This window comes from Hyaena hyaena, unplaced genomic scaffold, assembly GCF_003009895.1.
Source record: "Hyaena hyaena isolate Hyena2069 unplaced genomic scaffold, ASM300989v1 scaffold_572, whole genome shotgun sequence".
Classification (NCBI taxonomy): domain Eukaryota; kingdom Metazoa; phylum Chordata; class Mammalia; order Carnivora; family Hyaenidae; genus Hyaena; species Hyaena hyaena.
The window spans coordinates 411,842-426,126 of NW_024081210.1; the positions used below are offsets into that span (position 1 = coordinate 411,842).

Below are 14,285 nucleotides of genomic sequence, written 5' to 3' on the forward strand. Positions count from 1 at the left end.
AGTTATTTAGCAGGCCTTTAAAAAAAATTAAATGTGATTTCTTTTTCTGTTACTGAAGTGGTTTTGTTTACTAACTTCCAGTAGAGGGCACTCTTTCCTTTGCTATAAGTGGTGAAGAATCTGTTTTTGCATTGACTTAAAATCACTTTTTGAACACTTCTTGAAACTGATTCTCTTTGGAAGCTATGTTTATATATTTATCAATATCAGTTATGATTCACTTAATAACTTTTGTCAAGGATGTTTTCAAAGTTTTCCTTTTTGTGGAGATTTGTTGTAACTTGAGAAAATAAGTTTACAAATAATAGTTGGGATTTATAATCACAAAATTAAAAGCATATTGTCATTGTAGTTAAAAGTTTACCAAGTTAAATTCTGTTTTTTAGCAGAGTCTGTTAGTAGACTTCACTCTCTGTAGATGTATTGTTCCCATTCAAATGAATCTTTTTAAAAAAACAATAAAAAATTATGACTTCTCAGGCCAGTGACATTATCGTTATATCACTTCCTAGATTCAGAATTTAACAGTAATATTTGTTTACCTCAGACATACACTGGGTTATTTCATATCTGGTTTTCTTTTCAAAATACTCCCTTCTCTCCTCAACTATGACTATATACAAGCCAGTTGCTCTTCATAATCTTCCACCTATACTATATTAATATCTCATCTATCTGGTGTACTTTTGTCAGATTAATTTTCCTGAAATATTCCTTTATTTATTTAAAAAAATTTTTTTTTAATGTTTTATTTATTTCTAGGAGAGAGAGAGAGAGAGACAGCGTGAGCAGGGGAGGGTCAGAGAGAGAGGGAGTCACAGACTGAAACAGGCTCCAGGCTCTGAGCTGGCAGTCAGCACAGAGCCGAGCCCGACGCGGGGCTCGAACCCATGAACCGTGAGATCATGACCTAAGCAAAAGTCGGATGCTTAACCGACTAAGCCACCCAGGCGCCCCTGAAATATTCCTTTAATACTGATTTTTGTCTGTTAACTAAGTGGATTGTGAGATCACGTTCAATTTAGGTTTTGTAGTTCTGACACCCTGTTTGTCTTTGTCAGAGTTAACCCCAAAGTATATTAGTTTGTTCATGTGTCAAAAACCCATCAGCTAAAAACTGTTGGTATTCATTTTTTAAAAAGTGCAATTAGAGTTGTTGCCCCACCTAATTTTTATCACCCACTTAAAGTTTTTTAGATTTTGAATTTTCCCCCATACCATTCTGCTTGCATTTTTCCACTTACCTTTGCTCATTCCTGATCTTTTTCTGCCTTTAGTTTATTTACAGCTGGATTGGGAAACATAGGACGTAAATGTGACAAGATAATCTACATGGTTAGAGAAAAGTCTTTGACAAGGGAGAAATTTTGGGACTAAGAAATTTGGCCTGGGTTTTAAGTAGGGTAAATATAGGACTTCCTTTGTCAGGAACGATTTCAGTTTAGTTCTTTTGTTCCAGCTTACCTCAGAAGTGTTCTGGCTTGGACAGTATATATGGTCATCATAATTTTAAGGACAATATGATATATTACTTGTCATTTGTCAAAAGAGGTCTCTTAAATGGATTTGCTACCTTTTGTAGCCACTGGATGGCACAGTTGCTTTTTGTTTTCACTGGGTTCAAAAGCATATTTGTTTTCTAACTACCATTTTGTAATCTTTTCCATTGTGCATTTCTGGCTTTTTAAAGTAACCCCTTAGTTTTTGTTATTCCTTCCATAATCTTTTGCTTATTATGGGAATAATACTCTGAAGGGTGTTTCCATTATTTTAACTCTCCAAATTTAAAGAATGGTAATAAATATTAACAGCTATTTTAACAGTAAAGTAAGTACTTCTAGTTGAATTAGAAACTTCTAATTTTGTCTGACATTTATTCAGATAACTTTAATAAAATTTGTAGCCTCATCTTGTTGGATCTGATAATTTTCAGCACCCCCTACCCCTTGTTTTTTTTGGCCATACCTGAGGCTGACATTTGTGGTCTTTTGCCTTAACCTTAACTTTTTTTTTTTTTTTTTAAATTTATTTATTATCGAGAAACAGAACATGAGCATGGGAGGGACAGAGAGAGGGGGAGACCCAGAATACGAAGCAGGCTCCAGCAGAGCCTGATGTGGGGCTCGAACCTACAAGTGGTGGGATCATGATCTGAGCTGAAGTCGGACACTCAACTGACTGAGTCATCCAGGCGCCCCTCCTTAGCCGTAACTTAAAGAGAGTTTTTAAAGGAATCACTGGAAATGAGGAACCACATAATCCTCATTTAATGAGAAACTGCTTTACATTAAGCTATTCCGCTAGGTACACTGCCAGTACTTAGCTGTGCTACTATGAAGTAGACCCATTTACAGCTTTGCATAATATAGGAACACTTGATTATCCTAGAGTGGCTTTACAAGGAATATTCTTTGCCTAAGATACCTTTTGCTTAGGTAGGAAATGGGCTTGTTTAATCTTAGCTCATATAAGTAAGCACGTGTAAGACTTTATGAAAATCAAGTAGCAACCGAACCTACTACTGAAAAAAATTCATCTTGGCTCCTTAGTGTCTGTCATGGAAATTTTCTAATTTATACCGTATATGTGGATCAGTTATGCTCTGCATGAATATAATATGTTAAAAGTTAAACTTTCCATATTATGGTACTTGAAGCCCTTATGTTTAAAATGAATGTATACTATGGGTTTTTAAGCTATTATAGCAGGTTTGTTTTCAATAAAGAAAAACAGGTACTGTGCTATTTTTCAGAGTCTTCCAAGTTGGTCACTTCTGGTAATAATTCTCCCATTGTTTATTATAGATCATCATTTTCTGGATGGAAGTATTCAGTTAAAGACTGGTTGATGAGTGATGTGGACTATTTCAGCTTCTTATTTTCAACACTTACAGGTAAAGACATTCACCTGCCAAATTAAGGAAAGGAAAAATCTAGTATAAAAGTTTCCCTATAATTTACTGTCTTATCTGTTTGGTTCTAAGTTTTGAAGATGGTAAATAATCTGTTAATCTTGAAGTGATTTTTATGACTAATAAGTGGAAATCTTTGAAGGAATATTTGTAGTCTTCAGTGTCAGGCTTTTGAGGCAGGAATATACATGATTCATGTTTAAATCTTAGTACAGATACTCTGGAGGTTATTTGAATGTCACATGATTATATTTTCATTTATTTCTAAGTCTAACTTCTCAACTTGATTATCTTGGTTTACAGTGAATTGGACATACTTGACTCTTTTTCAGATAGTCAGATGCAAACCCCATTGCATACTTTAAAACATTGATGAGCAGAATATCCATTTAAAAAATGTTTAAAATGTTCACCTTTATAGTAAGTACATCAGATTTAAATTAGCCATTTTCTACATTCCATTGCTCTCAAGCAAAATTAGTAAAATGAATCTAGATATAAGTTAGATGTGTAAGTATTATTACTTTTGTTTTAAATGATTGTACTATTTCAACATTTCTGTTTTATATTTGGAGGATAAAGATGAAATTCTTTGAACTTCTGAAGGCATAAAATTGGAGATTTAATGTACAGACTAAGTTAAGACACTCCCGAAAGAACTTAACAAGTGCTGATAATGAGCTGAATCCAAGATAAATATTACATACAAGGATAAATGAGTGCTTATTTGATAGTTTTGGATGTACACATTTGAGATGGAAGGCAGGGACTTTATGTTTTAATAGTGGTATGAGTCAAAAGGGTTAGTATTTTTAGAAAGCTCACTAGGAGTCCATACTGTAATGTGATCATCAAACTAGATGGTGACTCTTAACAGGCTATGTCATGGAAATAAAGGGATCTGAATATCAAAGCAGACCACATTGCTGGTATTCTGATCATTCTGAGCCCTGTCAGGAGATACTGTCAAGTTGTCTATGTAGCGCAGATGAAGTGCATATAATAGGGGTGGTAAGAGAAACAAATTTTGCTGTATAAGGTGTATTGTAGGAACTACACATGTATTATAAAAAAAAAATCCAGAAAGGTTTAGAAGGGATAGTTTTAAAACATTTGAAGGGCTATTATACAAAACAAATATATAGATAGTATATGTATGAAGGAGTATATCTTTTTACTTATTTATTTTGCCTTTTTAAACCTACCATTAATGGAAAAGCTTATGCCTTTCACATTTTTTTTTTAAAGTAAAAGTGGTATGGTTCCCAGTGTAAGGGGTAAAACCTACTTCTTGCTGTATCATATATTGGGTCAGAGCACATCCTTTGTGTACATAATTATATGAATTTTACTGCCTCCATTGCCAGCAGTTCATTTTTAAAAATATGTGAAATGCAGAAATTCAGAGAAAATAAAGTAGCTAAAGAAAAACTTAAACTTGAAGGTACATGTCTATTTTTTAAAAATAATGTCATTTGCTTTGTGATTTGTATTTTAAATTGGCTTTTTTTGTACCTAAATTAGGGTTTTCAAAAGAGGAGTTGACTTGGCTTCAGAGCCTTCGGGGAGTTCCTCACGTCATCCAGACACAGCTTTCCCCTGTGCTTCTTTACCTTACTGACTTGGATCAGTTTTTACATCATTGGGATGTAACAGAGGTAATAGTGCATTTAAAAAGAAACTCAGGACTATTAAAATTCTGTTCATCAACCACCAGTAGTTACTATATATTAGGATTGCCTTGTAGGAGATCCTCTCAGAGATAAAGAGTAGTATAAGAAAAAATGAGCCATGTTTTGAGAGTGCTTATGATCTTGGATAGGAGATACATGTTTTTAAAAGAGTGGTGTTTTTCATTACAGGTTGTACTACAAGAATAGAATAAATTAGCAATCTGAATGGTGGAGATGAATTTATTTTCTTTTGTCTACTATAGAATGGATAGGATAGATACTTCTAAGGAAAAGGGAAAAATTGACTTAAGTCTTGAAGGAAGAGTAAGTATCCAAAGATACTTGGATTTGGTATCTTTGAAGGTGGAATTTTTTAAAAAACAAAAGGTTATTCTGTAATTCTTTCGGTTTTGAGTAATAAAGTTAATTTAAAACCCTCTTTTTCATTAAGTTTTAAAGTTCAACCTACAGATCTTATTTTTAAGGTAAATACAATAATTTAAAGCAATCTTTTAAAATGGAACTTTGATTTTATTCCTTTTACAAACTTAGTTAAAAATTTAAACCATTTAAGTAACTTTTTTAAAGATTTTATTTATGTAATTTATTTTTAAAATGATTTATTGTCAAATTGGCTTAAATAACTTTTTTTTTTAAAGTTTATTTATTTTGAGAGAGAGCGATCGAGCATGAGCACGAGCAGGTAAGGGGCAGAGAGACAGGGAAGGAGAGAATCCCAAGCAGGTTTTGTCAGCACAGAGCTTGATGCGGGGCTCAAGCTCATGAACTGTGAGACCATGACCTGAACTGAAATCAAGAGTCAGATGCTTAACCAACTGAGCCACTCTGGTCCCCTGTGTAGTAATTCAGTTTTCTGACAGACTTTCACAAGTGTTAAAATATACACTGGATCTTAGCCAGAAGGCTGAGAAGTGATGCACAAATGTTAAGATATTAAATATAATATAAATTAAACTTTATAAATGTGATAAACCTTAAAAATTTTTTAAATGTTTTATTTATTTATATTGAGAGAGAATGAGTAGGGGCAGGGCGGAGAGAGGGAGACAGAGCCAAGCTCTTCACTGACTGCACAGAGCCTGACATGGAGCTTGAATTCATGAACCATTACATCATGACCTCTGCCAAAATTAAGAGCTGGACGCTCCACTGACTGAGCTACCCAGGGACCCCCATAAATATGATGAATCCTAATAATTTCAATTTTCATACTACTTATAGTAAAAATCAAATTAAAATAACAAGTCTAAATTCTAAATTATTACATTTTTAAATTGCAATTAGGCTGATCTTTTACTCTAATAGAATAAATTGTCTTACATGTTACAGATATGTAAGCTAAATATGCAAAAACATCAACATTGATACTAAGGATTTGATTCTCTAAAACATTTCTGTAATAATTAATTTCTAGTATTTATTTTTTCAGTTTTCTTTCCTGCATGAAAAACGATTATGCAGTAAGAATATGCTTATATCATCCCAAGTAATTTTGGTTTAAACCTTTCTTGCAAATTCTGAGGTTATGTTCTCTGCTGGCTAATTTCTTTTAATGATTCAAAAGGCCCCTGGTGAGGGCACTGACTATATAGTCTTTCCTTATAGCTTCTAATAGCTAGTCCAAAGGCCTTTTTTTTTTTTTTTTTTTTTTTTTTTTTTTTTTTTTTTTTATTTTTTTTTGTTTTTTTTTTTTTTTTTTTTTTTTTTTTTTTTTTTTTAAAAAACCTCTTTGTCATTTTTCTCAACAGGGTACTCTGTAGATTCAAGTTACATCCTACTTTTCTGTTTTGTTGCTATACCAATTGATTTTACTCAACTAATCTATTCATTTCTTTTATTCTATTCTGAATATGCTTAGTATTTTTCCCGTTTGTTAGCACAGTACCTTTTATAGATCTAGAATACACTTTTTACTTGGCATTGTTTGACTCTGATAATAATACTTAAGTATGCCAGTGACATTTATCTTCATTTATTGCCCTAGTGTCTGGTACTGTGTTTATATGCAGGTTTTTCTACAATAGTGGCTTTTAAAAAAGTGAAAAGAAATAATGAATTGGTTAGCATCTGATATTTTATCTTATTCCATAGAAAAGAGAGCTAAAACAGGTCTCATGAGTTTAAAGCCTTGAATACTAGATTGGGGGGATTGGGCTTGCCAACAATAGGGAGAGTAGCTTTAAAGGACAGACTGTAATTTATATAAACCATCATGATGTATTGGAGAAAGTACTGTGTAGGGATTAGTGGGCTCCAGATTCCAGGCATAGATTTGCCAGTGTCTAGTTTAACTTGGAGAATTCATATAACCCTTATTTGATAATTTAAATTTTTCATAAGCACATCATCTATGTAAAGCCAAAATAAAGTTGTCATGAACAATGTTATCAGCTGTATTTCTGAAGTTAACATTTCTCAAGGACATCTATTAAACTTCAAGGTTGCTGTCATAATCAGGAAAAATCTGAAGTCTCATTTTTAGTTTTTGAAGTTCTTCAGTGAAGATTTCAGTTTTCTTTTGGATAAATTTAATTATTTAAGTTGGCCTTTTCATGTGAAAATGTTTGACATCTGATTTTGACATCCTTAATATAAAAGTTTATTTTTCTAATTATCTCATTTGAACAAGAAACTAGGACTGGGATTACGTGGTTGTTTTGTAGTTTTATCTGTTTAGGCCAAAGTGATTCTTTTTAAAAATCAGACTTTCTTGGGGCGCCTGGGTGGCTTAGTCGGTTAAGCGTCCGACTTTTGCTTAGGTCATGATCTCGCGGTTCGTGGGTTCGAGCCCTGCGTTGGGCTCTGTGGTGACTGCCAGCCCAGAGCCTGGAGCCTGTTTCAGAGTCTGTGACTCCCTCTATCTCTGACCCTCTGCTGCTCACGCTGTCTCTCTCTCTCTCTCTCTCTCTCTCTCTCCTAGAAATAAATAAAACATTAAAAAAAATTTTTTTTTAAAAATCAGACTTTCTTTTTTTTGAGTAGGTATTACTCACAAAATACAATTCAGAACATAATAGTACAAAAGTCTAATTCCACTCCTCTCAACCACCCATTTTTCCTCCACCTTTTCTAAGTAAATGTGTTCTTTCAGATATCTTCTGTCTTCACAAAATATATTACTTTTTCTTTTACATAAGTAATATCCTTTATATGCTAATCTGGACCTTGCCGTTTTCACTTAGTATCTTTGTGATTATTCCTTCTGCACTGAAGGAAGAGCTGTATGACCTTCCTGTTAATGATGGAAATTGTAGTTAACTGTGAATTACAACAAAGGGAACAGGAATCTGTACAGAGATACCTTTTACAAGTGGAGATTTCTACTCCAGAGCCAGTGAAAGTTTTTAAGGTTAATGTTAATTGTCATTTTCAAAATATTGGTTGTAAAAGATTTTTTTTTTTAACATGGACAAGCTCAGAATAATAATAATATATAAATCCAGTTTAAGAAATAACATTTTGGGGCGCCTGGGTGGCTCAGTTGGCTAAGCGTCTGACTTCAGCTCAGGTCATGATCTCATGGGTTGTGGGTTTGAGCCCTGCGTCGGACTCTGTGCTGACAGCTAGCTCAGAGCCTGGAGCGTGTCTGCCGATTCTGTATCTCCCTCTCTCTCTGACCCTCTGCTCCTCATGCTGTCTCTATCTCTCTCTCAAAAATAAATAAAACATTAGGAAAAAAAGAAATAAGAACATTTTTATTTTTGAAACCCGTGTCCCCTTTCCCTCTCCGTTCAGAGTAACACTCTCTTAAATTGTTTATTATACTCTTGTTTCTTTATGGTTTTATCATAATTAGCATGTAACTCCAAACTATATTGTTTTGTTTTACATGTTTACAAGTGAAACATTTTCCAGTAATTTGCTTTTTATTTAGTGTACTCTTTAAGATATCTATGTTAATATGTAAGCAGTAGTTCATTGTTATCATTGCTGTATAATATTCCATTGCCATGATTCATTGTTTTCATAGTTTGAATACTTTTAGCATTCCATTTTATCTCTACTTTGGCATATTAGCTGTGCCTCTTTGTTTTATATTTTTAGGTGTTTGCTCTTAACACAGCCTACCTTCAAACTATATAATACTGCTTCATACCATAATAGAATATGTAGTGATATGTGAGGTCATTCTTATGTTTTCCTGTATGTAACGTGTTTTTTCTCTACATGCTTTTTGCTTTCTACATGTTGTCAAGATAATCCTTTAATTACTTTCTTGAGCAGTTTGATTGTATTAATTAATGCCTTGGTGTTAGTTTCTTCATTTTTTTTCCCTTCTTAGCTTGATATTTGCTGAATGTTTTATTAGGTTTATAGTTAATTGTTTTGGGGGGAAATGTCACTTATTCCTTCAAAAGATATTTTGGTTCTCTTCCTTGGGACTTCATTTACTTGTATGTTAGACCTCTTGACATTGTCCTGTAGACCTTTGAGACTTTTTTTAACCGTTTTTTGCCATCTCTTCAGATAGTGTGCTGTATCTTCAAGTTCACTGATCTTTCCTGCATTATCTAATGTGCTCTTAAATCCAGCCAAAGATTTTCTTCTAAATTATGATTTTTTTTTTTTGAGCAGTTGTAAGTTCACATAAAAATTGAAGGGAAGGAAAAGGTGTTTCCTTTGTATAATCCCTTCCTCCACATATGCATAGCCTTCTCCTTTATCAGCAACTCCCACCAGAGTGGCTTATTATAATTAATGATTCCATGGTTGATATAGTTACCCAAAGTCCACAGTATACATTATGGTTCACTCTTGGTGTTACACATTTTATGGATGTGGACAGATGTATAATGCCACATATCCATCATTATGATCTCATAAGAGTGCCTTTACTACCCTAAAATTCTCTGTGCTCTGCCTGTTCATCCTCTATACTCCCAACCCCTGACAACCACAGGCGTTTGCTTGTTTGTTTTTTGCTATCTGTAGTTTTGCCTTTTCCAGAACATCATGCATTTCATACTATATAGCATATTGCCTTTTTAGCTTGGCTTCTTTAACTTAGTAATACTCATTTTAAGATTCCTCCTTGTTTTTTCATGGATTCAGAGCTCATTTCTTTTTATAGCTGAATAATATTGCATTGGGTGTACCAGTTTATCTGTTCACCTGCTGAAGGACATCTTTGTTGCTTCTAAATTTTGCTAATTCTGAATAAAACTGTATAAGTTTATAAACATCCATGTGTAAGTTTTTGTATGGACATGTTTTTAACTCCTTTGGGTAAATATGAGAGAGAGCAGTTGCTGGATTATATGGTCAGAGTGTGTTTAATTTGTAAGAAACTGTCTTCCAAAGTAGTGGTTCCATTTTGTAATCTTACCAGCAATGAATGGGTTTCTGTTGCTCCAGATCCTTGTCAACATTTGGTGTCAGTTTTTCTAATTTAGGCTATTGTGATAGGTATGTAGCATTTCATTATTTAATTTTTATTTCCTTAATAACCTATGATGTGAAACATCTTTTCATATGGTTATTTGCCATGTCTTCTTTGGTGAGGTATCTATTATGGTCTTTGGCCCATTTGTTAGTTGGGGTTTTTTTTTTTTTTTTTTTTAATGTTTATTTATTTCTAGGAGAGAGAGAGACAGCATGAGCAGGGGAGGGTCAGAGAGAGGGAGTCACAGACTGAAACAGGCTCCAGGCTCTGAGCTGGCNAGAGAGAGACAGCATGAGCAGGGGAGGGTCAGAGAGAGGGAGTCACAGACTGAAACAGGCTCCAGGCTCTGAGCTGGCAGTCAGTACAGAGCCCGACACGGGGCTCGAACCCACAAACCGCAAGATCATGACCTAAGCGAAAGTCGGACGCTTAACCGACTAAGCCACCCAGGCGCCCCTATTTGGGTTGTTTTCTTGTTGAGGTTTAAGTACTCTTTGAACATTTTAGTTAACAGTCCTTTATCAGATATATTTTTGCAAAGATTTTCTCCCAGTATATGGCTTGTCTTTTCATACTGTTGACATTATCTTTTGCAGAGAAGAATTTTTTAATTTCAACGAAGTCCAGCTTCTTTCTTTCTTTCCTGCATTGTGCCTTTGATATTGTATCTAAAAAGGCATCACCATACTTAAGGTCGTTTAGGTTTTTCTTCTAAGTCATTATAGTTTTACATTTTGTATTTTATATTTAGGTCTGTTATCCACTCTGAGTTAATTTTTGTGAAGAGTCTAGATTCATTTATTTGTAGATGGATTGTTAATGCACCATTTGTTGAAAAGATTACATTGTCAAAGATCTCTTGACTATGCGGGTCTGTCTTGCTGGGCTCTCTGGTTTGTTCCATTAATCTATTCTTTCACCAATACTACAGTGTCTTGATGTTCTTTTCCTTCAATACTGTGTTGGCTCTTCTGGATCCTTTTCCTGTTTAAATAACTTCAAGATCAGTTTGTTGATATCCACAAAATGACTTGCTGGTTTTTTTTTTTTTAAATGTTTATTTTATTTATTTTAGAGAGAGAGAGCGAGAGAGAGCGAGCAAGCAGAGGAGGCACAAAGAGGGAGACAGAGAATCCCAAGCAGGCTCCACACTGTCAGCACAGAGCCTGATGTGGGACTCAAACCCAGGAACTGTGAGATCATGACATGAGCCCAAATCAAGAGTCAAATGCTTAGCTGAGCCACTCAGGCCCCCCTGACTTACTGGGATTTTGATTGGATTTGCAATGAATCTATAGATCAAGTTGGGAAGAACTGACAGCTTGCCATTAGTGAGTCTTACTATCCCATGAATGTGAAATACCTCCATTTATTTAATTCTTTGGTTTTACTCATCAGAATTTTGTAGTTTTCTTCATATAGATATTGCACATATTTTGCTAGTTTTATACTTAAGTATTTCTCTTTTTTGGGGTGCTAATTAATATAAATTTAATTTCAAATTCCATTTGTTCCTTGTTGGTATTTGGAAAGTTACTGGCTTTTGTATATTAACATTTGTATCCTGTAACTTTGCTATAATTGCTTATTAGTTCTAGGAGGTTTTTTTGTTTTTTGTTTTTTTGATTCACATTTTCTACATAGATAATCATGTCTTTTGTGAACAAAGACCAACTAACTAGTGAATTTTAATTTTTAAATGTATTTTTTATCTCAGCCTTTTTTTTAAATGTTTTATTTATTTCTGAGAGAGAGAGAGAGAGAGAGAGACCGCGTAAGCAGGGGAGGGTCAGAGAGAGAGGGAGATACAGAATATGAAGCAGGCTCCAGGCTCTGAGCTAGCTGTAAGCACAGATCCTGACATGGGGCTCGATCCCACGACCCGTGAGATGATGACCTGAGTCGAAGTTGGATGCTTAACCGACTGAGTCTCCCTATCTCAGCTTTTTTCTTTAACCCCCCCCCCCTTTTTAAGATCTTATGTTTAAGTGATCTCTACACCCATTGTGGGGCTCAAACCCAGAACCCTGAGATTAGGAGTTGTATACTCCACTGGCTGAGCCAACCAGGTGCTCTTTATCTTTTTATTTTTTTAATTTTTAAATTATTTTTTAATTTTTTAGGTTTTTTTAGAGAGGGAGCATAACCAAGGTGGGGAGAGGCAAAAGGAGGGGGGGGGAGAGAGAGAGAGAGAGAGAGAGAAAATCTTAAGCAGTCTTCCCACTCATTGTGGAGCCCAGTGGGGTATTATGTTCTGGGATTATGATCTGAGCCGAAAAAGAGTTGAACACTTGACTGACTGAACCACCCAGGTGTTCTCCCTTCTTTATTTTCTTAAACATATTTATAACTAGTTGTTTTAAGATTCTTTTTGTTTGCTTATGTATTTATGTATGTATGTATGTAGAGAGAGAGAGAGAGAGAGCCTGCGAGTGAGCATGAGTAGGAGAGGGGCAGAGAGAGAGGGAAACAGAATCCCAAGCAGGCTCCACACTGCAGCACAGAGCCCAATGCAGGGCTTGATTTTCCCCAATCATGAGATCATGACCTGACCTGAAATCAAGAGTCAGATGCTTAACCAGCTGAGCCATCCAGGCACCTCTATTTCAAAGTTCTTAACACTGATTCTGTCATGTCATTTTTGCTGATTGATTTTTCTCCTGATTATGTAGCACATTTTCAAGCTTCTTGTCCTGTCTGGTAGTTTTTGAGTGCATGTTGGTTAATGGAATTTTTATGTTTTGGAGTGTTTTGCTTTGTTCTGGAAGGCAGTCAGGTTACTTGAATATCTGCTTTATCCTTTTGAGACTTGTTTTTAAGTTTTGTAGGAGGGGTTTATTAGATCAAGTAGCCTTTAATAAGTCAAGCATCAACAAATTATATACGTATATATATACATATATATGTGTGTGTGTTTATATATATTTTAGCTGTTGTTAAAAATACCCTACAAGAATATGTGACAATATGTATGCAGCCTGCAAAACCTGAAGTATGTACTGTTTGGCCCTATACAGAAAAAGCTAACCAGCTTCTACCTTTGTGCTAAAGTTGTCCCTATTGTTAATGTTCTCATTCTGAGCACCATCTGAATAAACCTAGATGTTCTATGAAGACTCCATTCTGGTTGGTTAGAACTTAAACATCTCTCTGCTCTGTTTGAACCTTAGGAAATATTTTGCTCATAGCTCCTGATTTTTCTTTGGCTTTGTGGAATTTCACTTTGTACATGCACAGTTTTGTATTTAACATTATACCTGAGGAGATTGGAGCTCTCTCTCAGCAAGAGGATAAGAATTTGGCTTTGTCACTTGGCCTGTACTGGAGGACAGAAAATCCCACCAACCTTTTGATTGTCTTGCAGGGCTGAATTGAAAAAATTGGAGACTCAAGGGACTTAGAGAGGGAGATCGGATTCCCCTCTGTCCTCGGCATTCCCAAGTTTTTAAGTCGCAAAAGGAGAGGCTTTAAAGCTCAGCCAAGGGGCACTTGGGTGGCTCAGTCAGTTAAGCATCTGACTTCAGCTCAGGTCATGATCTTGCAGTTTGTGAGTTTGAGCCCTGCGTCAGGCTCTGTGCTGACAACTCAGAGTCTGGAGCCTGCTTTTAAGATTCTGTGTCTCCCTCCCTCTCTGCCCCTCCCCTGCTTGTGCTTTGTCTCTCAAAAATAAACATTAAAAAAAATCTTCTAAAGCTCAGACAATAACCTGTGTGACTCACGGTGCTAAAGAAATAACAGTTGCGTAAAGTTTCTAGCGTGGAGTGGGTTGGGGCTTCAGTGAACACATAGGCATCAATGAAGACCTCTGAGGGCCCTACCTTAATAATAGAGACAGACACAGAGGCCATATAGAGAGAGAGAGAGTAAAAAAGCATTTCACCAAAGAATTACTGAGGACCTCTGAGGACAGTAAAAACTACAAAATTTACTGAAAGATACTACAGGTGACCTAAATACATGCCATGGATTGGAAGACTCCCAATATTGTAAAGATGATAGTTCTCCCTAAATTAATCTATAGTATAGATTCACTGTAATCCAGATCCGCATAAGAGCAGGTATTTTTGTGGAAATTAGAAAGGTGATTCCAAAATTTGTATTGAAATGCAGAGGACCAAGAATAGCAAGACAATGTTGAATAAACATAAAGGTAGAGCATCTATAATACTAGATATTTATGTGAAACTATGGTAATTAAAAAATTAGGATAATAGGAAAAAGGAAGTGGTGCACAAAAGGACCCTGAACAAGCGTGGTTTCCAATACTATAAATAAAGGCAGCTTAAGTAAACTGAGT

At 35.2% G+C, this 14,285-nt stretch overlaps 1 protein-coding gene across 3 annotated transcripts in view; it reads left to right on the forward strand.

Annotated features, from left to right (window-relative positions):
- The window catches only part of TEX10 (testis expressed 10), a 60,883-nt gene that overhangs the window by 36,644 nt on the left and 9,954 nt on the right, over positions 1-14,285 (forward strand). For all 3 annotated transcript variants that reach the window (XM_039256570.1, XM_039256572.1, XM_039256573.1), the window contains 2 exons: positions 2,805-2,893; positions 4,436-4,569. In XM_039256570.1, coding sequence (XP_039112501.1) covers positions 2,805-2,893; positions 4,436-4,569 — 223 coding nt within the window. The remainder of the gene's footprint in view (positions 1-2,804; positions 2,894-4,435; positions 4,570-14,285) is intronic.